General features: G+C 42.0%; 1 protein-coding gene across 1 annotated transcript; it reads right to left on the bottom strand.

The window, feature by feature from the left end:
• Positions 1-2,847: 2,847 nt before the first annotated feature.
• On the bottom strand, positions 2,848-27,438 carry LOC129841884 (leukocyte receptor cluster member 8 homolog). Its single transcript, XM_055910220.1, has 15 exons — positions 27,112-27,438; positions 24,095-24,236; positions 18,179-18,334; positions 17,836-17,919; positions 16,741-17,188; positions 16,439-16,595; positions 12,753-12,923; positions 10,783-11,028; positions 10,404-10,568; positions 9,729-10,020; positions 9,530-9,631; positions 9,349-9,417; positions 9,090-9,219; positions 8,759-8,966; positions 2,848-8,640 (listed from the first exon to the last, which is right to left on the bottom strand). The coding sequence occupies exons 1-15, from the start codon at positions 27,150-27,152 to the stop codon at positions 8,478-8,480; spliced, it is 2,574 nt and encodes an 857-aa protein (XP_055766195.1). The 5' UTR covers positions 27,153-27,438; the 3' UTR covers positions 2,848-8,477.
• Positions 27,439-27,654: the final 216 nt, after the last annotated feature.

The raw sequence follows: 27,654 nt of genomic DNA on the forward strand, positions 1-27,654 counted from the left end.
TTTCCTCTCCTCTCTTTGATTCATGTAATTTTCCTTTCTCTTTTTCAATGCCTCTTTTTGCAGTCCTTCACTATTCTGCTCAAACTTAAATTCTCAGTGTTCCTTTTCTCAACTATAACTGTACGTTTTGAGGCTGACTCATACCAGTGCAAGAAGGTTGTGAGTGTTTTACAGAAATGACTGTCTGCATATGTTTATGCAACTGTTTCTGGTTCAGTACCTTTGTACTGTATGGACTGAATCTTAACTTAAGATCAGCGCATATAACTTCATATTTGAGTTTAGTATCTCAAATGTTGTATGTGTGGTTCTAGGGGGGCTACAGTATAGTACCTAGACACCCAGCCCTGTGCATGCCTTGCTTTAGTGTCTGGTCTTACTGCGTGTGTTTCAACCTATGGACTAAACATCTTCTTTATGCAAAGTTCAGCTTTAGTTTTTGTATACTAATTTCCTCTCTTTCTTCACAGCTTCGTTTTCCTATCTTCTTGGAAGTGGAAAAAGACTTCTCTTTCCAAGCTTTACTGTTGTTGTTCTGGTTTTTCCTCACTATTTCTAAGGGGAACTTAACCCTAACCTTAAACCTGCGAGATATAATTGAAGGTTGGATAACCATGCCGACAATATCAATTTGAAATAGAAACTAAAGTCACACTTTATCATAGTATTATTCAATTTCAACAACGGTTTGACTGTCATGCCTTCATCAAGGTATTTTTACATCTAGTAAAAATGTATAATATGGAAAAATATGCCTTTTTACTTCTACTCTGCTGTCCTCTCTCTCTCTCGCTCTTGCTCTTTCAAACTCCTCTACTCTCAAGTCTGTTATTTTTCTATTTTCTTTTTGCATGGATATCAGATGTATAATTTCCCCTTTTTTCAATCTAATAGCAATTGTAAACTTATTTAGCTACATTTTTTATTGTGTTTCTTCACTCTTTATCCGTTTCACCTTTTCAGTATTAATCTTATGGCTTTCTTTCTTCACCCTTTGTCTTTTTCTTTACTGACACTATTGTCTTCATTTTCTAAACTTTATTTATCTGCTTTGACGCTTTCAAATAATTTCCTCACCATCTTGACTCTGTATCTTATCATGTATTTCTCTAAATTGTACATTTCCTAGTTTCTTTCACTGTAATGTTACCTTCCTCGCCTCTTACTTCTGCTGTCCTCTTCTCTATTTTCCCAACAGCATTTCTCCTTTATTTTCCCCTAAATTGTCCTTTTTCTAGGTTAATCTTTCCTCGTTCTGTCTTCTATTTACACAATATTGCTTTTTCTTTTCCCAACTTCTGTTTCTGAATTTTATTCCACTTTTCCTCTGCTACTGATATTCTGCAATTCTTTCCTCTTTGTTTCAGATGTACTCTTTCTTTCTAATCTCTCCTTTTGCTTTTTACACACTGTCCTCTTCGCTGTCTTGTAGTCATCTAGCTGTGCCACTTTTACATTTCTTGTCTTTGATCATTTCTGTAATTCTGCTTTGCTCTACACTTTGGTATATACTTTCTCTATTAACATGAATTATTTCCTAATACTAACATTACAACCTCCTGATTCTTTTACCTGACTTGTGAGTTCTATCTTTCTGTTTGCTTTAAGCTAGATCTCATTTCCAATTTCTTCTTTTTCTGTTTTCTGTCATTTATTTTGCTTTCCTATTTTAAAGTTTTCTAAATGTCCATCTTCTTTTACTTCTCAGCTGTCATTGCTTTCCTTCACTCTACTGTGCTGTCTATTTCTTCTATTTTTTGTTTCTCTATTACCGCTTCTTTCCCTCTGCTCCTTCTGACCCTCTTTAGGACCTCTTCTTTCCCTCTGCTCCGCTCTGACCCTCTTCAGGTCCTCCTCTTTCTCTCTGCTCCTCTCTGTCCCTCTTTAGGTCCTCCTCTTTCCCTCTGCTCCTCTCTAGGTCCTCCTCTGCTCCTCTGTCCCTTTTCTCACCCTCTTTCCCTCTGCTCCTCTCTGACACTCGTTAGGTCTTCCTCTGCTCCACTCTGTCCCTCTTTAGGTCGTCCTCTTTAAGCTATGTTCAGTTCTTTATCTTTTATGCTGTTTTTCTTCTTCTCCATTTACCTGTTCTGAATGCTTTCCTGTCTTCTTAGCTCCTGTGAAAAACTGCTTTCATCTTTCAGTAGTCTAGTCAGAATCTTCCCTCTCCTCTCATGTTCTATGCCCCTTGCGTTAATTTTTCTTTGAAGTCAGCACTTTTCTCTTGTACCTGCTCTCAAGTCTGTCACCTTTTATTCCTGTGTGCTTTTCTCTTCCTAGAACTTATTTTCCTTCATTATGAACTTACACATCTGAAGAGATGAATCTTGAAGAATTTCCTCTCCACCTATCTGTAGTTCTCTAGACATGCTAATGAGGATTTCTATTCTGTGGTTTGTAGCTTTAGTGCTTGTTGCTTCTTCACCCTATAGCTATCAGCCTACTCAATTTCCTCTTCATTATTTTGCATGCCTTTTCCAACGGCTCTCTGGTCATGCTGTGAGCTATTTTTTTTAATTACTTCGGCCATTCTTGACATTTAATATTATTCCTTGAATTTAAGTTCAGTGCCAATCCCTAGAAACAGTGCAATCATGTTGATCAGTGACATGAAAGACAGAATTTCAGGACTTTGATATCAATCTATCAACGCACTGAACTGTCCCTGTAATATGATTGATTGTCCATTGCCCTCTGTTCAGATTTAAAAAATAAATAATAAATGCCTTTAACAATGTTCAGTTTGATATTGTATCAAACCCAGAAGACTACTCAATCTTGAGCAGCAATTTTTACATTGATTAAGTAGAAGTGCAACATGTCATTTCTATAACTCAAGACAAACAATACTTATTTCTAAACTTTTATTTTATTAGGTTCTTCAAGAAAAAAATACATATGTACACAGTATTTACAAAACAGGAGTATTTCATTTCAAATACAATCCAGGGAGGCTTGAGACTGGGGAGGAGGGATATTTTGCAAGTATATCCTTTAGTTTCAGCTAGCTGCAACAGAAACCACCTGAGCAGCGTAGAAGCAATACTTACTACCGAGAATGGATAGTTACTCAGCAACAATAGTCACTAGCAAACAGATACTCAACATGAAGAGGGTGGAGAAAGGAGATGATAGAAGGGAAGAGGGAGGGGACACATGCAGGTAAGAGAGAAAAGGAGCAACAGAACAAATCCACTACAGTGAAGAATTAAAAATGAACCGATGCATCAGGCTGAAGTAAGAAAAGGGAATTGTTCAAGTGCAGTCTAATAGGACATATGGAGGCAGGAGTTACACATGGATGGGCTTCAAGAAGTTCAAGAGAGGAAAAAACAAACCCACAGGTGTCAGAAGGAACAGTTTACATTTTAAAAAGGAGAAGCATAGTTAAATGGAAATGTACAGTTATAAACTATTATTGAACAAAAAAAATGAATGTATCAGAACTAAAGCATCAATGTGAGATATGAGAGGTTGTGCAATGTTAAACATCTGACCAGGAGATAGCACGCTACATGAACTTGACTTCACTGTTGAAGAGGTGTCTGAAATCAACAGAGACAAGACAGAAAAGCATCCTGTTTAGGAAAGGTACAGAGCAAGACGGAGCAACATTCTGATATGGGAGCCAACTACTACCGGACTACTCAAAACTGACAGGAATGTGGCCAAATATACGCAGATAAAAAATTTTCTTATTTAGAATGGAATAGAGTATTTCCTTGATATAATGGAAATTGTATGCTGTATGTCCAGATCCATTTCAAATCCCAAAAAGTTGTTTACATGCTAGAGATACTTATGAATGTGTTTCCAAGTTAAAATAACTCCCATTGTATTACGACAAATACCAAATGCGGGCAAATTAATTTACAGGTAGACCACATGAGAGGCAGCTGACAAAATGCATCGAGGTTACAGACGCCAAATATTCACTGACCAAAAAAGGTTGCCTTACCAAATATTTATCTGTACTTGAGAAGTTGACATAATGACAAAGCAATTTCTAGGGAACACCCTGGTTATGAAAAACAAGAACGCATGCGAATGTTTCTGGACAAACAGTATACATTAACACATGATGGTTTAGAGGTATAGGCCTTCCTAACTATAGACAGAACTTTCAACAGTGTTCCAAAATTGTTTCTGGCAAACTAGAGTGCAACAAATCTGACATTGAATGTTTTCTTGATTCAAGTTAAGGATAGTCAAATAAAATACATTCAAAAGACTTGAATAAAACAATTGAAGTCAGGCTCCCATGTATAAGACACTGCAACATTTCAGGTCATAAATTGACAAAATGGCTTGAACTTGAGTTGGCAGTATCAAGTCTTCCATTTCTCACACTTTTCCCTCTCTCCAGCTTGCTTCTGGAGGCTGGGAGGAGGTGCTCTCTTTTTCACATTCCTTTTGCTCCTGTAATGCAGTACTGCAAGAAGAAAAATAAGAGAAAAGGACTGGTAATGGGAGTGGGGAAAAGTAAAGAGGGACCGAGGATAGGAAGATGAGGAGAGAAGGGACAAGTTGAGTCATGAGTACAACTGCTGAAATTAATGACCGAAGCGAGCACATATCACACAAAATAGTGCCAGTCAAATGAAACAAAGGGATCTATAAATGGGTAGACTGATTACTCATCCAGACATTCATATTGAAACTGATCCTGCAGTTATATATATATATATTATATATATATATATCTCACAGGCTCTCTCAATCCAATCATTAAGAATATTAATAATGTTACCATATTGATATTTTACCATATCAAAACACTGACTCACACCAGCCAAGTCACTGTTAATCTGAAACCGGTCTGGGTTTGTTCTTTGACAAACTACTTCCAAAGAAATTGACAAATGGGAGACTTGAGCAACACAAACACACACAGTTTGTTTCTTGGCTGATGGGAGTGCAGTGCCTTCAACCAAACCTTTCTCTTGCCATCAGGATGTTGTGTGGTGGTTTTAGTACATTACTTATCTCTAAGGAAGTGATATTCAAACTTTTTCAGCGGGGATATCATTTTTTCCACCAGATTTTCTGGGGACCATTTTTTTGGGCCAGAAGAATTTCCAAACCTACTGACACCCTTTAAAAAAAATGTACATCAAATTCATTACATGTTCATCTCATCGAAATTAAAATAAACCAATAAATACATTTAGTCATTAAAAATAGATTTTTCAAACGATCCTTTTCAAAAATGTTTCTATATTGTCCCATACATTATGACCTATGAATGTTTTCGCATTTCCCTCATGGGTCACGATGCTGACTTTGAATACCACTGCTCTAAGGGGTTCATGAGTACAGATAGCCAGAAAGATTGAGACGACAGAAATGCATTAAATAAAATCTAAAAACAAAAATGGGTTTACAGAAGATGAGCATTTTAAAAAATGAGTAAGAAATGAAAGTGGTCAACCAAGGGAAATTTGGCAAGAAAAATATTTGGTTTATACAGCAAATATCTCATTTTCAATCCCTGTAAAAGCCCAAAATATAAACCTTCTCTCCTGCACTTATTGAATAAGCGGTCAAAAATATAGGGTAGAAATCACACCAGTGTTTGCACTACAAAAAGCAGTTACTATCAATTCCCCATTTAAATCCACGGCAATATCAAAAACAGGCAATGTATTCCAAATCATCCACCTTTTTAGATTTGTAATTATAATTTACATATTCACATCAATTGTCTTAAGAATTAAGTGTTTATTACCCATATCTAAAATGCTTCAGCTTCTCATTCACCATATACGTTTGTCAAAATTACACTTGCCCTGGTAAACATAAAACATATCAAAATGTCCAATGAATAGTTACTGAGAAGAGAAAAGGACAACTGAATCCATAACAATGTACATTAGATACTGACACATCTACTCTATGGATGAGCACACAGGACATATGTTACAGCACAGACTTCTGTTCATCCTGAAAGTAGAGTCATATCTTGTATATAGCCTCGTTAGTTATTTTATAATTTTATTGTATTACCAAATCCCTTTTATTTATATAATTTTTCTTACTTTTTAACTCTGCATTGTTGGGAAAGGGCTCGTAGGTAAGCATTTCAGTCAACCTGTTGTATTCAGCGCATGTGACAAATACATTTGATATCTCCGCAATGGCACTGAACTCACTAAAATACCTCAAGCTTTGATGTGAATCAAGTTAATACTCTTCAAGGTCATGCCTGAAAACAACAATATGCTGATATTAGATCAACTGATATCACAAACTCATGTTCCATTTCTAGGTTCTATTTATGTATTGCCAATTATGTTGATTTACAATTAACTCCCCACACTAGTCTCCTCGCTTCAGATCTTATCAAGCGTATACACAGGGATGTAGCCTAATGTATAACTGCTGGATAGGACCCCAAAATAACTACTCTACAATCCTTCACTCTCACCTGCCTTTATTGAAAACCAAAATGTCTACAATGGGGTTTTAGAAATATCACATGATTTCTTAGCTTTAAATAAATAAGCAGACTATTTGATTACAGACAAACATTTGATAAGCAGAGTCTTGTATGCTTTAGCCGTCAACATTAATGTCCTAAACTAATGTTTTGTGGCAGAATATGACAATTTTCAATTGAGAAGACAGTTACCTTTTAAACCTGAATTTGTGTATCTGCACCTGCATAATTTGACAGTTTGGCTTCATTGTCTTGCAAATGAGGGGTGTTCCCCAAGGGTTAATACTGGCACCCTTAATTTTATATCACAATTTCAGACACACTATCATGTGGATGGAATTTAAGCAATTACCATAGACTTGATATCATACACCTTAACCCAAACCAATGGTTAGTGTTTGTGAATGAGCCAATAGTGAATACTGGGTGATCTATGCTGTGCTGTCATCCACCTCCTTCCAGCACACCAAGAGTCCTTTTTCTTACCAGCCATACATACATACATACTCAGCCTTATTGAACGGAGTGTGGAGCATACAAACCCAGACGTTGCCGCCATCTGCATAGACAGCGATCTCATCTCCGTATGGCAGAACTGATCCAGCCACCATATTTGAAGGCGGAGACTTTGCACCATCTTGATGGAGCTGACCTCTTCCTGTGTGGTGGGGGTGCTTGACGGCTGCTATTCCATGCTGCTGAGGGGGCTGTTGATCAGGTAACTCAGGAAACACCACAGGCTTGCCCAGAGCCTCAACTTGGTTATTTGGTACTCTTAAGGGGTGGGAGACTGCCTCCTTGTCTGCTCTCAGGGGATAGATGGACTAGAGGTGGATATCCTGCCTCCTGGACACATACCGAGGGATTGCGGAGGCCATTCTTGGTAAATATTAGGGGACTGTATCCACCATCACACTTTATAAGTCAATGCCTACTAGAAGGGACTAGACGCCAGGCTTGGAGATCTTCTATATTAGAGAGCAGATATAACTGGGATGTAAACTTTGTGGTCAAACTTTGGTGAATGCTGGGTGATGACTGTTGAAGGGTGAAGCAGGGGACTGTGGGTAGCGGACAACTGTGGGGTAAGGATGGCTGTGGCCAACATGGGCAAGGAGCCAATCAGAACCTTTAGATTTCTCAGTCAATACCTTTCTGCCAGGTGTGCAGGGCTACGCCGGAACAGGAAGTGGGGGTAACTTTCCCCACCTGATCGCCAATCGTAGACAGCTTGGGGGAAGGGGGGGCAGGACATACAAACCACCATCTCCTCCTCTCCCGGATTGGACGCTGGATCACAAAGGCTTCCTGAAAGCAGCAAAGGGCTAGCACAGTCTCTAGCACTGAACACCTGAACAGACAAACCTCTTATCTGGTTGATGGTTTGGTTTTGGAGTGGATGAGCAGCCTGTTGAATGAGGGCTTGAGGGATGACTTTAGCTAATTTCGTTTTCATCTCTCTCTTGGGTTCTCAAGGCTTGTCTTCGCATGAGTTTGATGCTGTTGACTTGAGGGAAGGAAAAACATAACAGAACACTGTTAGCTTAAAACTTCTGAGAGCGATAGTGGAAGGGAGACCTTGAGGCTACGCTCTTCCCTGATCTGTGTGAGTTGGCGCTTGATCTTCAGGTCTTAACTTGAACTAATGCCTAACATCATCTGTTCGTCATAAAAATGTTGTAAGTCGAAGGTATTATTAATATCTTGAGCTGATCAGAGATGTAGGGCTAAGCTATTCTAAATGTATTTGATGTGCAGCATGTATGCAGATAATCTCCCCCACTTGTTATACAGTCCATATCTGTGAGTACAGTGCATCTGTGGGTGGGATCCTCACTGAATTGCAGCCTTAATTGATTTAGTGGGTCCTAGTGCATATCTCCCTCTTTCTACAGGACTAAATTGTAGTTTCAGTCTAACCACTTGTCTCCCTCCTGAAGTGCAGTGCAGTATAACTGTAGGGTACATTCCTGACCCTGTCTATATCTCAGTATCTCCCTTTACTGTGCTTTCCCCCCTCCCCGGTAAACCGCCCACCCCCTCAGGAGGCTGCCAGACAGGCTGAGCTGGTTTTGCAGTCTATCTTGCTGGGGTCAGAGGGGAAGAAGGTGACCCCCAGGCCTGTGAGGAAGGCCATGCAAGAGTCTAAACAAAGGAAACCCAGACTGGACTGCACATACTCCACCGGCAAGTCTGGTCTGAATCTGGGAAAACAGAGGGGAGAGGCAATTTAAAGTTGGACCATTTCTATCCTACATACAACTACGTAAAATTACGAATTGTTAGGAACCATGGAGTTTGGATGAAAGGCCTCTGACGTACGTTTTGAATAAGGCCCTGAGAGCGATCATCCTCTCCCTCTCTACAAACTTGTCTATGAGGTAGGATGCCATGCGTGGGGCTCTCCGGTAGAGCTGGAAAAACCGGTGGAAGTTTCCCAGAGCCCAGGCGGCGCGGAGGGAGAGAGCGTGGGAGACACACTCATCCGCCCGCAGCGCCGCAGTCAGGTACACCAGCTCAGTCGTGATGTCTGTGTTTGGGGGGCAAACACGCAACCAAGAAAATCAGGACATTAAGCTCAATTCTATGCGAGCCAAATTCCAATGCAGAAATATAATGATTGATGAGGAATATCAGGCAGGTGGTAAGTTACCTCCAGAGTTTTTAGTGAAGATATAGTAGAGTAGTCTGTAAGCAGTGAACTCCCCTATGTTCTCTGACGGGTTGTCCTTATACAGGGCCTTCAGCTGCATCTGGCACTGGTTGAACTCTGCGTGGTCGCCCTGGTAACAACCCAAACATTCAGAGAAGAATGCACATCTAGTACGACACCGCACCTTTAAACTCAAATACGGCCCTGACGTCAAATACGAGGTAGAGAAGGGGGACGATGTATGGAGAGGTCCTCTCACCTTTTCCAGGGCGATGCGTGCATGGCACTCGTATACTTCCACTGTGAACTCTGTACGAACTCCTTGGACCTGAAAGGAGGAGAGACGCCTCCTGTTTTCATATCCTCATACAATATGATTCAAATACCGAGATAGGACAAAGTGCCTGTTCAACAAAACTAAAGAGGACATGCAAACTGACTGTGAGGTCCTGTCGTATGGACTTCATCTGTTCACAGGCGTAGGGGTAGTCCTGACGGGTCTTCCAGTGGGCCTTCACGGCCAACAGAGACTTCCTTAGCACCTGGCCAGAGACAGGTGATTAGGAGACAAGCATCACACAATCTGAAGGGAGGCCTCAAATAAGGATCCTCTCATTCCACGTGACAGGCGATACTCACAGATACAGGACGCACGGTGGCAGGGTCGGGGGCACAGGTGAGTCTCAGGTAGATCTTGGTAATCTCTTGGCAGGTGCCCACGATGGGGCAGTCGTCCCAGCTCAGGTCCTCCTTGGGCAGCTCCAGGTTGTTGATGGACAGCACCAGGGGCTCTGAGCGCATCTTGGTGTTGTGGAAGCGTGCCGCTCGGCTTTGTTTCTTGGCCTCCCGATGGGGGTCGTGGAAGTCCAGGCCGGCGTTCCCACCTTTCCTCTTCTTGCCCAGGACGGTGGAGTTAGCGTCATCCATGTTTCTGAGAAGAGAAGCCGAAATGTGATCAGCACAATGAGAATCAGGGAAAGGTGAATATTAGTTTGTGTGTGGGTCAATGCCAATGACTTGAAAGATTTCACCCAAAACTAGCTTTTGGTATTTGTTTCATTAGTCCATTGTTGATATAGTCCCAGAATGTTTTGCATATCAGCAATCAAGTTTTCAAGACGTATCATTTTCAAAATACAGCCGGTATGATGCATTTTGCATCATATGATGCCGAGTTTGGGATAATATTATGCAAAACGCATTATTCCGGCTATATTTCTGTATTTTGAAAGATGTATATCTTGAAAACTTGATTGCTGACATGCAAAACATTTAGTCTGGAATTTTTCTTTAGGCCAAAACATGCTTGTTTACCTCCGTCCTCTGTTACCTCTTCCGCCCCTTCCTCGTCCCCTCTCTCCACCCCCTCTGCCTCGGTCCCTGTCGCCCCCACGGCCACGCCCTCCTTTCTGGTTGCGCCGGGGAAGCTGGGTTCGGAGGTCACTGGACATGCTGCTGTCCGACTGGGACTCAGAGTCACTGGAAGAGGAGAAGGAACAGGACATTACAACATAAAACTACACAGCATACTTTCTCTTTTTAGAGTGGCTATCATTATACTATATTAAGGGGAATATTTGACCTATAACAAAGCAGGTTGGGACAAATAATACACCTGGCCAATTATGAAGAAATTATGAAAAAATTAAAATCACTGGACAAACCCAAAACATACAAACACACCGTCTCTCACCTGCGTCTGTGTCTCTGGCCATTGCGGTCCCTGTGACGGTTGTGGGAGGGAGAGGGGGAGCGAGAGGAGGACCCTGAGGAACTGGATGAGGGGCTTCTCTGGGAGAAGACGTTCCTGTAGTGCCCCAGCCTGGCCCCACTACCCCTGCCGCGCGTAGACCCACCTGTACCCCCACCACGGCCCACAGAACTCTCCAGAGTCCTCTGGGTGGGTACAACCTCCCAGCGAGACTGCTTGGCCTTCAGTCTGGACGGCGAGAGAGGAGAGAAGGGATTAGGATGACTAGCACCTCTTGATAGGGCTTAGGCAGAAATTAGGCATTTGGTCTCCACAAGGGGATTCAGGCTTTCTAAGTTCCTAGACGGTGAAGCACCAGGCTAAGTTCCTAGACGGTGAAGCACCAGGCTAAGTTCCTAGACGGTGAAGCACCAGGCTAAGTTCCTAGACGGTGAAGCACCAGGCTAAGTTCCTAGACGGTGAAGCACCAGGCTAAGTTCCTAGACGGTGAAGCACCAGGCTAAGTTCCTAGACGGTGAAGCACCAGGCTAAGTTCCTAGACGGTGAAGCACCAGGCTAAGTTCCTAGACGGTGAAGCACCAGGCTAAGTTCCTAGACGGTGAAGCACCAGGCTAAGTTCCTAGACGGTGAAGCACCAGGCTAAGTTCCTAGACGGTGAAGCACCAGGCTAAGTTCCTAGACGGTGAAGCACCAGGCTAAGTTCCTAGACGGTGAAGCACCAGGCTAAGTTCCTAGACGGTGAAGCACCAGGCTAAGTTCCTAGACGGTGAAGCACCAGGCTAAGTTCCTAGACGGTGAAGCACCAGGCTAAGTTCCTAGACGGTGAAGCACCAGGCTAAGTTCCTAGACGGTGAAGCACCAGGCTAAGTTCCTAGACGGTGAAGCACCAGGCTAAGTTCCTAGACGGTGAAGCACCAGGCTAAGTTCCTAGACGGTGAAGCACCAGGCTAAGTTCCTAGACGGTGAAGCACCAGGCTAAGTTCCTAGACGGTGAAGCACCAGGCTAAGTTCCTAGACGGTGAAGCACCAGGCTAAGTTCCTAGACGGTGAAGCACCAGGCTAAGTTCCTAGACGGTGAAGCACCAGGCTAAGTTCCTAGACGGTGAAGCACCAGGCTAAGTTCCTAGACGGTGAAGCACCAGGCTAAGTTCCTAGACGGTGAAGGACCAGGCTAAGTTCCTAGACGGTGAAGGACCAGGCTAAGTTCCTAGACGGTGAAGCACCAGGCTAAGTTCCTAGACGGTGAAGCACCAGGCTAAGTTCCTAGACGGTGAAGCACCAGGCTAAGTTCCTAGACGGTGAAGCACCAGGCTAAGTTCCTAGACGGTGAAGCACCAGGCTAAGTTCCTAGACGGTGAAGCACCAGGCTAAGTTCCTAGACGGTGAAGCACCAGGCTAAGTTCCTAGACGGTGAAGCACCAGGCTAAGTTCCTAGACGGTGAAGCACCAGGCTAAGTTCCTAGACGGTGAAGCACCAGGCTAAGTTCCTAGACGGTGAAGCACCAGGCTAAGTTCCTAGACGGTGAAGCACCAGGCTAAGTTCCTAGACGGTGAAGCACCAGGCTAAGTTCCTAGACGGTGAAGCACCAGGCTAAGTTCCTAGACGGTGAAGCACCAGACTAAGTTCCTAGACGGTGAAGCACCAGGCTAAGTTCCTAAACGGTGAAGCACCAGGCTAAGTTCCTAGACGGTGAAGAACCAGGCTAAGTTCCTAAACGGTGAAGCACCAGGCTAAGTTCCTAAACGGTGAAGCACCAGGCTAAGTTCCTAGACGGTGAAGCACCTGGCTAAGTTCCTAGAGGGTGAAGCACCAGGCTAAGTTCCTAGACGGTGAAGAACCAAGCTAAGTTCCTAGACGGTGAAACACCAGGCTAAGTTCCTATAAGGTGAAGCACCAGGCTAAGTTCCTAGACGGTGAAACATCAGGCTTTTTCAAGAACTGCTCCACTCACTCAGGCAGAGGTTCGCGGTCCCAGTCGATGGTGTAGGCAGACCCATCCTGTAGTCTTTTCTGTAGGACCTCCTTCAGCCCCTTTTCGGTGCGGTCCTTGTCCTCCTCATTCTCACAGGCTGTGAAGCAGCGCTGAACATACTCCTTCATCGCCTGGGGCCAGTCCTGGGGCCTGAGGGAATCATTTTTATAATCAGCATCGCAACAGTAAATCAGGGGGAAAGGAAACTGGTTTGGGAGTACTAGGTCAATTTGAAGTGACTAATTATTAGTTTGAGAAAGAGGGACATGGTACATCTGAAATCTATTGGATGCAGATTTTAAACCCTTGTCATCTTCTGATCATGAGTAGAGATACTTAATTCTTCCCCAGTAGGTATTAACCTGATGAGGACAGAGGGCGCCGTTTTCACTTTGGGGGAAAAACGTGCCCAATTTAAACGGCCTCGTACTCAATTCTTGCTCGTACAATATGCATATTATTATTACTATTGGATAGAAAACACTCTAGTTTCTAAAACCGTTTGAATTTTGTCTGTGAGTAAAACAGAACTCATTTGGCAGCACACTTTCTGACCAGGAAGTGGAAAGTCTGAAAATGATGCTCTGTTCAAGGGCCTGCCTATAAATGGGCATGATACGTATGAGTATACATGCACGTCATACACCATCCCCTAGATGTCAAGAGGAAGTGAGAGAAGAAATGAAGTGTTTATCTTGGTCTGAAGTGGAATAAATCCTCTTGGCACGACGAGTCATCCATTTCCGGTTTTCTGGAAAGCGCGATGATGGACCTGGAATTGCCTTCTGAAAAGCTGTCGTTATAGGCGACTACTATCTCCGGCTTTGATTTTATTTGATACATGTCACAATATCATCGTAAAGTATGTTTTTTCAATATAGTTTTATTAGATTATTGAAATTTTTTCGGGACGTTAGGCGTGTTGCGTTGTCTGTGTTTGTTGACGATGGAAAGCTTCACGCCACTTGGCCAGTGTGCTTGCTAATTCAAGAGGGAAAAACGATGTTCTAAATCCAAACAACGACTGTTCTGGACAAAGGACCCCTTGTACAACATTCTGATGGAAGATCACCAAAAGTAGGACCCATTTTGTGATGCTATTTCATATATCTGTCGAACTGTGTACTAGTAGTTTTGCGCCCAGGTTTTGGCCACTCTCTCGCTATAACATAAGCCTTATGTCGTAATGAAGATATTTTTAGAATTCTAACACTGCGATTGCATTAAGAACTAGTGTATCTATCATTTCCTATACAAAATGTATTTTTTTGTAATGTTTATGAATAGCTATTTGGTCAGAATAGGTGAGAGTCTAATAGAAATATCCACACATTCTGGGAAAAAGAAGCTACGTTAGCATAATGGATAACCACTGATTTCAGCTCTAAATATGCACATTTTCGAACAAAACATAAGTGTATGTATAACCTGATGTTATAGGACTGTCATCTGAGGAAGGTTTATGAAGGTTAGTGAAAATTAATATCTTTTGCTGGTTTATTCGCTAACGCTAACGCGCCTATTGCTATCGCTAACGTGCCTTGATGAATGAATGCGGTAGTGTGGTAGGCTATTGTAGTAAGCTAATATAATGCTATATTGTGTTTTCTCTGTAAAACACTTACATCTGAAATATTGGCTGGATTCACAAGATGCTTGTCTTTCATTTGCTGTACACGATGAATTTTTCAGAAATGTTTTATGATGAGTATTTAGGTATTCCACGTTGGTCTCTATAATTACTCTGGCTGCTTCGGTGCTATTTTTGACGGTAGCTGTGATGGTAGCTGCAATGTAAAACGGATTTATACCTCAAATATGCACATTTTTCGAACAAAACATAGATTTATTGTATAACATGTTATAAGACTGTCATCTGATGAAGTTGTTTCTTGGTTAGTTTGGTTGGTTCTTGGTTAGTTAGGTTGGCTTTGTGCATGCTACCTGTGCTGTGAAAAATGTCTGTCCTTTTTTGCATTTGGTGGTGAGCTAACATAAATATACGTGCTGTTTTCGCTGTAAAACATTTTAAAAATCGGACATGTTGGCTGGATTCACAAGATGTGTACCTTTCATTTGCTGTATTGGACTTGTTAACTTCTTATGGCTGCAAGGCAAAGTGTTGAGTAGCCAGTGAAATCGTGCCCATTTCAAATGGCCTCCTACTCAAATCTTGCTCGTACAATATGAATATTATTACTAACACTTTCTAGTTTCTAAAACAGTTGGAATTATTTCTCTGAGTGAAACAGAAGTCCTTCTGCAGCACTTTTCCTGACCAGGAAGTGAAATGTCAGAAATCGATGCTCTTTTCAACTTGATGCCTATACATGGTCTTGACACTTAGGAGTCTACTTACACTCTATACGCCTTCCTATTGGTGTAAAGAGGATGTCAGAGAATAAATTTTTGTGCTCATCTTGTTCTGTGGTGGAAAAAAACCTATTTCTTTGACGTGACCGTCCACTTCCGGTACTCTGAAGGAAGTGGGATTGACTTCTGTTTTGCCTTCGTAACGAACGGCTAACGTCTCCGGCTCGATTTTTTTTTGATACATGTGACCATATCATCGTAATGTATGTTTTTTCAATATAGTTTAATCAGATTATTGAAACTTTATTCGGGAGTTTTGCCGTGTTCCGTCCTCTGACTGTGTTTACGTTGGAGAAATTTATGCCACTCGGCTAGTGCCAATGCTAATTGAAGAGGGAAATTTGCCATTCTGAATCGAAACAACGACTCATCTGGACAGAGGACACCTTCTTCAACATTCTGATGAAAGATCAGCAAAAGTAAGACCCATTTTATGATGTTATTTCATATATGTGTCGTACATGTGAACTGGCCGTGGGCGCCCAATTGTGTCTGTCTATTGTAGCTACGCTAATATAGCGATACATTTTGTTTTCGCTGTAAAACATTTAATAAATCGGAAATATTGTTTGGAATCACAAGATGCCTGTCTTTCAATTGCTGTACACGATGAATTTTTCAGAAATGTTTTATGATGAGTAATTAGCTATTTGACGTTGGTGTCTGTAAATATTATGGCTGCTTTCGGTGCAATTTCTGATTGTAGCTGAAATGTAAACTATGGTTTATACATGAAATTAGCAAATTTTTCAAACAAAACATATGCTATACAATAAATATGTTATCAGACTGTCATCTGATGAATTTGTTTCTTGGTTAGTGGCTATTTATATCTTTATTTGGTCGAATTTGTGATAGCACCTGATGGAGTAAGAAACTGATGGAGTTAGAAAAGTTGTGTCTTTTGCTAACGTGGTTAGCTAATAGATTTACATATTTTGACTTCCCTGTAAAACATTTTAAAAATCGGACATGTTGGCTTGATTCACAAGATGTGCACCTTTCATCTGGTGTCTTGGACTTGTTAATGTGTGAAAGTTAAATATAAAAAAAAAAATAGATTTTGAATTTCGCGCCCTGCACTTTGAGCTGGATGTTGTCATAAGTGTACCGGTGTCGGGCTGCCCCCGTAAAAGGTTAATGTGTGAAAGTTAAATATTTCAAAAAAATATATTTTGAATTTGCCTTTTCAGTGGAATGTGGGAGGAGTTCCGCTGGCGGAACGCCAGAGTCAGACAGGTTAAGGATAGTAAAGATAGATATATTGGTGTCATTAGTAGCTGTCTCCTCACCGTGTCTGGGCACCGCCAGGTGCAGCAGGAGCAGCAGCTGGGGAGGAAGGAGTAGCAGCCAATCCGGTGGGTTGTTCCCCAGGAGGGAAACTCTGATTGGTCATGACGTAGGGTCGCTTGGGAATGTTGAACTTCATCGCACCTGCTCCAGGTGCCTCTGTGGAAAACAATAAAGAAGGCATTGAAACAAAGAAAATAACACCAAGTGATGGGAAACAAATACAAAGATAAGCTGACAGAAAAAAATATGCTTGAGATACCTGAACACACACACACACACACACACAACTCAATACCCTCACGTTTCATGCGGTGCCAGAGCTGCTGTCCTTGTTGCTGTGGCTGTTGTTGTTGATGGTTCTTGTTTTTGTTGGCCTCTCCTCTCCCAGCTCCTGGTCCATACTGACCCTGTCCTTGTTGCTGGTGTTGGTTGTTATTCTGCTGCTGCTGGTACGAGTTCTGAGTCTGGTAGCTCTGCCCGTAGCTGGGCCTGCCCTGGTTGTAACCTCTCATCTGGTTGGGGTCATTGTTGGGATAGGGCATGGGGTTGTTGGGGTTGTAAGAGTTCTGCCCTAGAGGAAGGGGGTACTGGGAGTTGGGAGGGGGAGGGATGGCTGGGGGAGGAGGGGGTGGGGGTTGCTCAGAGCTGGTGGGGCTCTGGGGGGGTGGTTGAGGGGCAGCAGGAGGAGGGGGTTGGGGCTGAGAGGGGTAGCTGGAGGACTGGTCATCCATTACGGGCAGGGATGGAGGCTGGGAAGGTAGGGACAAATAATAGATGGGGGAAAATAAACTTGTGAAAAAAAGGTAATAAACTTCAAATTGAGAATATCTCAACATGAAAGGAGAACTGCAGAGCAAAACATTCTAACTGCAACAGACTTCAGCTCCAGACAGATTCTTAGTGGGAGCATTACATTATGGAGGATTACATTATGCTGAGCCGCGAGGCACCGGGTAAAGGCCCGTTACGTCATCGGTCGAAAGGAGCGTCCTGCTCAAACCGAACAGTAATTTGTGCCCCTTCTCAAACCGAACAGTAATCTGTGCCGCATCTCAAAGCGAACAGTAATCTGTGCCGCTCAGTAATTTTGTCAACAAGGCAGCATGACACATTGACCAATCAACAGTGTAGGTTTGTACCTGACAGTGTGAGATAAGGGACGCTTGTCAGGGTAGAAATAGAACATTATTCAAATGCCTGTCATCAATAACATCTTAATTCATGCAATTGATCCCTAGGGCACTTCTGTCCGGAAACAGAAAGTCATTTTTACACAAACGCTTGGCATTGGGGACTCATTTAGTCAATGATTCATAAACTGCAATAGAAGAAGAGTGAAGTAAACTGAAAACTTGATTGATTTAAGTAGCAACAGTAGCAGTTTTCTAATGGTTACCTGTCCAGTTGGAGTGGTGGGAGAGGGGTAAGGTCCTGGAGGTACACCATACTGGCCCTGAGGAGGATAGCCACCACCACCATACTGGAGAATCAGAGGAAAACACACTTCAAATATGGTACTGGCTTGGCTTCTACCAATGGTTTTATGTTGTGTATTCTGTCGGGGTATCACGCATTAACAGTTCATAGATTTTTTTAGTCGCAAAGTGCCGGTTTTGTAATGTGTAGGCTAAATCTAACAATTCCAATTCTTTATCTAAACGCTATAGTGCATAAAGCCGGCATCAGTGTCTGGGAAATCATTACAGTTCATCTGAAATGTGGAGGATATGTACACGTACGGGGCCCGGCGCCATGGGGTAGTAGTAATTGTAGGGGTAGGTGTATCCAGGATACGGCTGCTGCTGGTTCTGTTGGTACCACTGTTGGTAGTACTGCTGCTGTTGCTGCTGCTGTATGGCTGTGGACTCAGTAACTGCAGGCTGAAACTGACCAGCCTGTAAACACAAACAGACAACTACTAAGTGATGAGAGATTAAATCAGAACGAAAGCCTACTCGTCCATTTGAATCATATTCGGGTAAAAAGCCAGGAAGACCTGGGCCCGTATCCACAAAGCCTCAGAGTAGGAGTGCTGATATTGGATCAATTTTGCCTTTTAGAATCCTAATCAATAAGACTACATACACAGGTTGGGACCTGATCTTAGATCTGCAGTCTTACTTTGAGACGCTTTGTGGATACGAGCCCAGATCAGACAGTTGTATGTCTGTGTCAGGAAGGAAAAAATGGTCCATGCTGTACAGCTCGTCAAGTTAAGATAACTGTTGAGGTAATACATTATACCCAATAACAAGTGCCTTTGAGATTAAAGCCGGGTCTACACTACACAATTTTGGCTCCGATTTAGCTGTCCCAGACACGTTTTTGAGATTGGAGATAAAATTTCCATGTCATTGCCTACTCGGGGCCCGTGGCCGTCACCGACGCTCGTTTAATGTGAGCGGGTCAGAGACTCAATCTGAGGGCTACTGATCTCGTCTTTGAGCAATCCCAGACGTCCCGATATTTTCAAACATGTTTGATTTTATCGGAACCAAATCTGCAATGGTCTTGTAGTGTGAGATGTGCAACGACAAGTTGAGAACGATGCTCAGCAATAGCCAATGAGAGCTCGCCAGAGAAGCCAGTGAGATGACTCTCGAGCAGGAGCGATGACTACTACTAGTATGTGTTTGTACTTACCTTTAACCAAAGCGTCAAATTGTTAAAGTTCTGAAGCTCACAAGTAATGTTATTTCATTCAAAACGTAAGCTAGATATTTCAAATTTGTATGGGAAGCGTGAATGACAAAACGTTTATCAGGCTGCTTTGAGCCACAGCCCGTAGCTACGTCAAATGTAATCAAATCATTGTTATTTTGGCAAGACAGCATGGTATGGAGAATCCTCACAGCCAGGTCAACAATCTTTCAGTGTGTGACGCCGTTTGTGCCACATCGTTTAGTGTGTGCACCAGTACGTTGGCAAGACAAAAAAACCTACAGGAAAGACAGTCGTTTAACTTCTTATGGCTGCAGGGGGCGTATTGAGTAGCCAGATTATATGTGCCCATTTCAAACGGCGTCGTACTCAATTCTTGCTCGTACAATATGCATATTATTATTACAATTGGATAGAAAACACTCTAGTTTCTAAAAACGTTTGAATTATTTCTCTGAGTGAAACAGAAATCCTTCTGGAGCACTTTTCCTGACCAGGAAGTGAAATGTCAGAAATCTATGCTCTGTTCAACCTCATGCCTATACATGGGTGTGTTACATAGGAGTCTACAAACACTTCCTACGCCTTCCCCTGGTTGTCAAGATGCGGTGAGAGAAGAAATTTAGTGTCTATCTTGGTCAGAGGTGGAATAAAAGGTCTTTGTTTGACGTGACTGTCCATATCCTGTTTCTGGAGCGCGCGAAAGAGGACACGGATATGGCTTCTTTTTAGCTGTCATTATGATAGACGAACATCTCCGTCTTAGATTTGATTTGATACATGTCACCAAAATCATCGTAACGTATGTTTTTTCAATATAGTTTAATCAGATTATTGAAACTTTTTGGGGAGTTTTGCCGTGTTCCGTTTTCTAACTTTGTTGACCTTGGAGTAATCCGTGTCACATGGCAAGTGCCCATGCTATATGAAGAGGGATATTTGCCGTTCCAGATGAAAACAACGACTATTCTGGACAAAGGACACCTTATCCAACATTCTGACGGAAGACCACCAAAAGTAAGAAACATTTTATGATGCTATTTCTAATATCTGTCGTGCATGTTGACTGGTCGTGGGCGCCCAAGTGTTTCTGGCTATTGTGGCTATGCTAATATCACGCTACATTTTGTTTGCGCTGTAAAACATTTAATAAATCGGAAATATTGTCTAGAATCACAAGATGCCTGTCTTTCAATTGCTGTACACTATGTATTTTTCAGAAATGTTTTATGATGAGTAATTAGGTATTTGACGTTGGTGTCTGTAAATATTATGGCTGCTTTCGGTGCAATTTCTGATTGTAGCTGAAATTTAAACTATGAATTATACCTGAAATATGCTAATAAAAAATAAAAAACATATGCTATACAATAAATATGTTATCAGACTGTCATATGATGAGGTTGTTTCTTGGTTAGTGGCTATTTTTATCTTTATTTGGCCGAATTTGTGATAGCTACTGATGGAGTCATAAACTGATGGAGTAAGAATATTGGTGTCTTTTGCTAACGTGATTAGCTAATAGATTTACATAGTGTCTTCCCTGTAAAACATTTTAAAAATCGGACATGTTGGCTTGATTCACAAGATGTGCACCTTTCATCTGGTGTCTTGGACTTGTTAATGTGTGAAAGTTAAATATTTAAAAAATATATATTTTGAATTTCGCGCCCTGCACTTGAGCTGGATGTTGTCATAAGTGTACCGGTGTCAGGCTGCACCCCTAACAGGTTAATGTTTGAGGCTCAGCGATGTTAGGACTTTGAAAGTCATGTAGTTTTCACCCGGCTTAAAAAAAAAGGCACTGTTACTATGACAACAATTGCAACAACCAGACCAGCATTTTATTTAAAAATGGGGTCGCGGGAGAAACTCAAGTAAAAAAAAAAGTGCTTGGTTCATAGAACCAGGGTTACGTCAGCAACATTCAGTAGCTGCTAAATGGGGTTGTAATAAACCGAGCAGCTTCGATTTTTTGACTATAAATATGGCTCTCTTTTGGAATGGTTTAAGCTACAAAATATTATGGCCCCATCACTAAAACAGAAGACTCAGGAACATATATGTGTATTCTGTTTCACTCTACAATGCCCACAAGACGCGCAGAACTCATTAGAACAGAATGGATGAACAGGCACTAAATCAGACTGGGGGAAAAAGAACACCACTAATTAGATTTCCATGCAAATATTCTAAAATCCACAAAGAAAATATGCACATTTTCCCTCCAGTGGTGTGTTTCCACCAAACTGACTTGTTGGGAGAAATATGTGCTTTATGACAGTGCATACAAATTGTAATTTGTCGCTTAAGTTTCTATATATCTAATAAAAATGAAACGTTCAGTGTGTTTCCATAGAATTTTCAACTCCACCGATAGTTTTGTCACAAACTGTTGGGTTAAATAGCACATTTTCCTATTCTGGTCTTGGCACATGCACCCTAGCCAACAGCTTGCAGATACAGTGCGGGTAGGATAGTCTACATACATTAAATATTTGTATTTATCAAAATGCAGTCAAGCAATCAATCATGTCACCAGAATAAGACCCTCTATATTTACTGTAAAGGAGCATCAAGCTCATAGTGTGCACTTTCATAATTTACTTAATCTGTAGCCTAATAAACTGCATGGTTTCCCGAGTTGTAGTGGGCGGACCACACACCATATCATCGCGTGACTCCAAGTTGTCAACCCATGATTGGTCAACAAGCTTATTTGACAAGTCAAATAGTGTTATTTGACACGCAAAGACCCAAACAGCTTTCCATAGTATGAGAAATCCTGGCTGAGAATGAAACGACTGAACAAAGAAACAGCACAGCAAGTGAAAGAAATAGGTTTTGATTATGTTTTACTGGAAAGACAGACATAGGTAAATGCCAACAAAATACATTTTTGATCAGTTTGGTGTGTGTGTGTAACCTTTATTTAACTAGGCAAGTCAGTTAAGAACAAATTCTTATTTACAATGACGGCCTACCCCGGACGACATTGGGCCAATTGTGCGCCGCCCTATGGGACTCCCAATCACGGCCGGATGTGATACAGCCTGGATTCGAACCAGGGACTGTAGTGACACCTCTTGCACTGAGATGCAGTGCCTTAGACCACTGCGTCCATGTGTGTGTGTTGACTATTTAACTGTACTAGAACGCTTAAAAGTCAGCAAAAATTGTAAACATCGGTTATCAGTATCGTTTTTTTGGGCAAGGAAAATATTAGATGTCAGTATCGGCCAAAAATGTCATATCGGTGCATCACTAATTAAAAGCTTATTTGATGTGTCAAATAGTGTCACGCAAGGACGCAAACAGCATTCAATAGTACGTCGTGAAGCTAATAGCAGTTACGCCATTACCGGGTAACTCCGGTAGGGCAACAAGTGTACCGGGGCTCAACCAGTCGGCGAAAGCCAACATCAGCCACGACAGAGAACCGTTGATTGTCAAGGGCAATGAATTCCATTATCTTGGCGTAAATGGATTTCACCTTTCAGTTCTCTCTCTGAAATGTTCTTACTCTTTCAAATGACTGCTCCACTTGTTGACTGCTCGATCCACACCAGCAGACATTATGGGCTAGGTTAGGAATGCTGTGTTGCACGTGTAGTGCAACATTTTACGTGGCGTCATTATGTCATGTACCTACGTTATATAGGTATGCACATCCGCTTTGACATCGGTTTTGCACATCAGCGTTAAACTAGACATCGGGCCTATACCGAGGTTGGCATTTTTAACTAATAACATCCGATTCCGATATGTTCACCGATATATCATGCATCCCTAGTCAAAAGTACTGTCAGACTGATTTGTAATGGACTGTCATATAGCCCCAATTTAAAAAGTGAACATTTCCTGTTGATGACAAAAAAAATAAAAAAAATTTTTTTTTTTTTTAACATGGTTGGGTCGCATTTGTATATACACTGCTCGAAAAAATAAAGGGAACACTTAAACAACACAATGTAACTCCAAGTCAATCACACTTCTGTGAAATCAAACTGTCCACTTAGGAAGCAACACTGATTGACAATAAATTTCACATGCTGTTGTGCAAATGGAATAGACAAAAGGTGGAAATTATAGGCAATTAGCAAGACACCCTCAATAAAGGAGTGATTCTGCAGGTGGTGACCACAGACCACTTCTCAGTTCCTATGCTTCCTGGCTGATGTTTTGGTCACTTTTGAATGCTGGCGGTGCTCTCACTCTAGTGGTAGCATGAGACGGAGTCTACAACCCACACAAGTGGCTCAGGTAGTGCAGCTCATCCAGGATGGCACATCAATGCGAGCTGTGGCAAAAAGGTTTGCTGTGTCTGTCAGCGTAGTGTCCAGAGCATGGAGGTGCTACCAGGAGACAGGCCAGTACATCAGAAGACGTGGAGGAGGCCGCAGGAGGGCAACAACCCAGCAGCAGGACCGCTACCTCCGCCTTTGAGCAGGAGGAGCACTGCCAGAGCCCTGCAAAATGACCTCCAGCAGGCCACATATGTCTCATGCTACCACTAGAGTGAGAGCACCGCCAGCATTCAAAAGTGACCAAAACATCAGCCAGGAAGCATAGGAACTGAGAAGTGGTCTGTGGTCACCACCTGCAGAATCACTCCTTTATTGAGGGTGTCTTGCTAATTGCCTATAATTTCCACCTTTTGTCTATTCCATTTGCACAACAGCATGTGAAATTTATTGTCAATCAGTGTTGCTTCCTAAGTGGACAGTTTGATTTCACAGAAGTGTGATTGACTTGGAGTTACATTGTGTTGTTTAAGTGTTCCCTTTATTTTTTTGAGCAGTGTATATCAAAATGGGGTCGCGGGCCAAAACAGTTTAGGAACCCCTGAATTAGACGAATAGAACTGCCATCTGCCAGACATGAAACCCCTTCATAAGCAGAATTTCACTTCATTATCGTAGATAACGTGCCTTACAGTAAGTGAACAAACGCATCAGAGAAGCAAAAGAACAGACACATAAGCAAACACACACCTGAGCTGTGGTCCGGGTGGCCTGAGCGGTCTTGGTGGCGCTCTGAGTCTTGCTGATGGAGGCCAGTGCCTGTCTGGCCTTCTCCCACTCTGGGTTTTCCGAGACGGTCTGGCCCTCTGGACCTGCTGCTGTGCCATACGACCTACAACAGACAGGAGACACGTGACTGTCAGTCATTCAGTACGGAAACCAAACAAATGTCTGATGCCTGAAACTTGGTCATGTTAAATGTTTGTCAACTTGGAAGATACTACCACCAAACCAGCAATATTTACAGCACACCAATTCTTTACTCAAGAATTGTTTTTTGAAATGTATAACTACACTGAATAAAAATACAAATGCAACAATTTCAAAGCTTTTACTGAGTTACAGTTCATAAAGGAAATATATTTTTTATTTAACCAGGAAAAGCCCATTGAGATCCAGAGTCTCTTTTTCAAGGGAGACCTGGCCAAGGGAGCAGCAACAATCAATACATTACAGGATTAAAACATACAACACAACATGATCCAGCCTTAAAATGCATTTACACGCCTCTGTAACATTCTCCCTTCAAAATGTAAAATTAATTCAGTGGCACTAACTTATCTAGATGAAGCATGGATTGTAGACTATTCCATGCCTCTGGTGCACAAGACGAGAAGGCAGTCTTGCCAAATACTGTAAATGTCCTGGGGACTTTAAGTAGCAACCACCTAGCAGGCCGGGTATGGTAACCGCTGGTTAAGAGAATGTTAAGAGTGTGCAAAGCCGTCATCAAGGCAAAGGGTGGCTACTTCGATGAAACCCAAATATAAAATATATTTTGATTACATGATTTCATGTGTTATTTCACAGTTGATGTCTTCACTATTATTCATCACTGTAGAAAATAGTAAAAAGAAAAGAAAAACCCTTGAATGTGTAGGTGTGTCCAAACTTTTGACTGGTACTGTATGACTATCTGCATATAGATGCAACTTTTCTGGTTGCATCCCATTTCCCAGATTAATAAAAATTGAGAACACCACGAGCTAAAACAGAACCCGGCAGCTAAAATGAAATAAATGTATTAGGTCCTAATCTATGGATTTCACATGACTGGGAATACAGATATGCATCTGTTGGGTCACAGTCACCTTAAAAAAAGGCATGGATCAGAAAACCAGTCAGTATCTGGTGTGCCCACTATTTGCCTCATGCAGCACAACACATCTCCTTTGCAGAGTTGATCTGTGATTGTGGCCTGTGGAATGTTGTCCCACTCCTCTTCAATGGCTGTGCAAAGTTGCTGTATATTGGCTGGAACCGGAACACGTGGTAATACACGTTGACCCAGAGCATCCCAAACATGCTCAATGTCTGTTGAGTATACAGGCAATGGAAGAACCGGGACATTTTCAGCTTCCAGGAATTGTGTATAGATCCCTGCGACATGGGGCTGTGCATTATCATACTGAAACATGAGGTGATGGCAGCAGATGAATGGCACGACAATGGGCCTCAGGATATCGTCATGGTATCTCTGTGTACCGAAACAGCCATCGATAAAAAGCAATTGTGTTCGTTGTCCATAGCTTATGCCTGCCCATACCACAACTCCACGCTACCATGGGGCACTCTGTTCACAACGCTGATACCAGCAAATCACTTGCCCAAATGACACCATAAAAGATGAGCTTTCCTGAGACGGTTTCTGACAGTTTGTGCAAGCCCAGTTTCATCAGCTGTCCGGGTGGCTGTTCTCAGACGATACTGCAGACAAAGAAGCCAGATGCGGAGAGCCTGGGCTGGCATGGTTACACGTGGTATGCGTTTGTGAGGCCGTTGGAGTTACTGCCAAATTCTAAAACGACATTGGAGGTGGCTTATGGTAAAGAAATAAACATTAAATTCTCTGGAAACAGCTCTGTTGGACATTCCCTCTAAACTTGACACATCTGTGGTATTGTGTTGTGTGACAAAACTGCACATTTTAGAGTGGCCTTTAATTGTCCCCAGCACAAGGTGCACCTGTGTAATGATCATGCTGCTTAATCAGCTTCTTGATAATCATCTTCTTGATATGCCACACCTGTCAGGTGGATGGATTATCTTGGCAAAGGCAAAATGATGACTAACATATGTAATTTTTGCACAACAATTTAGATAAATAAGGTTTAAGTGCATATGGAACATTTCTGGAATATTTTATTTTAGTACATGAAACCAACACTTTACACGTTGCGTTCATATTTTTCCTCCGTGTATATGAATACATTTTAGTAAGGTAACCTGTTAAATGAGCATCTCAGCTGCTTGAGCATGGCCCTGCCACACACATAAAATTCAAAGCCTGCTATTTCTGTGGTCCCTAAATAAAATGGGACATTCTCATTGGTGAGAAATAAATGTGTCTCTGTTAGCAGAGGGTATGTTGAGCGGATCTCAAAATAAGAGTGTTTGACTCCACATGAAGAATAGTAAGAACCCCTGCTAGTACAGAATAAAACAGTCATCGCCTGGCCCTGCCTATATTTAAGAGACAGTAACTTTGCTGACAACTAGTTAGACTATTTCCAAATCTTATAGAAGTGATTCAATGACAAGTTAGACAATACTGCCCAAGCCTTGAGAGAGTAGCTTAACTGCCCGGTCCGGAATCAACCCATTAGCCCTATTACACCAGTTCTTGATGACCCATCGTAGACATGAAAATCGTGTTGATCCTAGAAGTTGTGACCCAACCTGGAAGATAACGGTAACTTAGTGAGAGTCTTGGATGGATGTTACTAGGTTACTGGACTGTGACCCAGTTAGCTAATTACCTTGTCTCCCATAACTACGTACTACATAGTTGGTGGTGTTTGCTAGTAGAGAAGGCTAGCCGATACGAAGCTGCAGGAACGTAACTAATGGAACGAGACAAAATCTGCGAATCGCAGGCTTTCTTCGAACGTTATTAAATGTCAATGTCTAGCTAGAATACAGGTCAAAATAAAGTGAGAACATATTCGAAAGCTCGATATGTTTAACTTGATAATTTTAGGTCTTACCAGTTAGCAGCTGGAGCTGTCTGGGTCGTTTTCGCCGCCATTTTGCCACCGAGACAACTAGCTAACTACTGTACCAATCTAATAGAACGTCGTAGGCCAGAAGACCCTAACGTAAACAAGAACAATTAAATCACAATATACAAGGAAAGTTGGTCCTTTGGGTATTTTACTCTACCATCCACTACTTCTCAACAAGACAGTCTTTAAATTTAAGGAAAAAAACACTATAAAGCAATATCTAAACGTCGAATAATGCCATTTTCACAAGAACAACCGTAGCTGCAATGGACCTTCAACTGGAAAACAAAATGGCAGTTGCATTAGATATGGAACGTATGCCTCGCCTTCCGTTTCCTTTGCCTCGCCTCCTCTCATTGGAGGAAAATACTTACCTACTTTGTTCCTAGATTTCAAAGTAAGTTTTGCCTTCTCATTACTACTATTGCTACTACACTTGCATATTAAAGTTATTGTTGTTGAACACCGTAACCCTTAATGTTGCAGAATAATATTGAATAAAACATTTTTTTACTCTCCCTGCTG

This window comes from Salvelinus fontinalis, unplaced genomic scaffold (assembly GCF_029448725.1).
Source record: "Salvelinus fontinalis isolate EN_2023a unplaced genomic scaffold, ASM2944872v1 scaffold_0002, whole genome shotgun sequence".
Lineage (NCBI taxonomy): Eukaryota > Metazoa > Chordata > Actinopteri > Salmoniformes > Salmonidae > Salvelinus > Salvelinus fontinalis.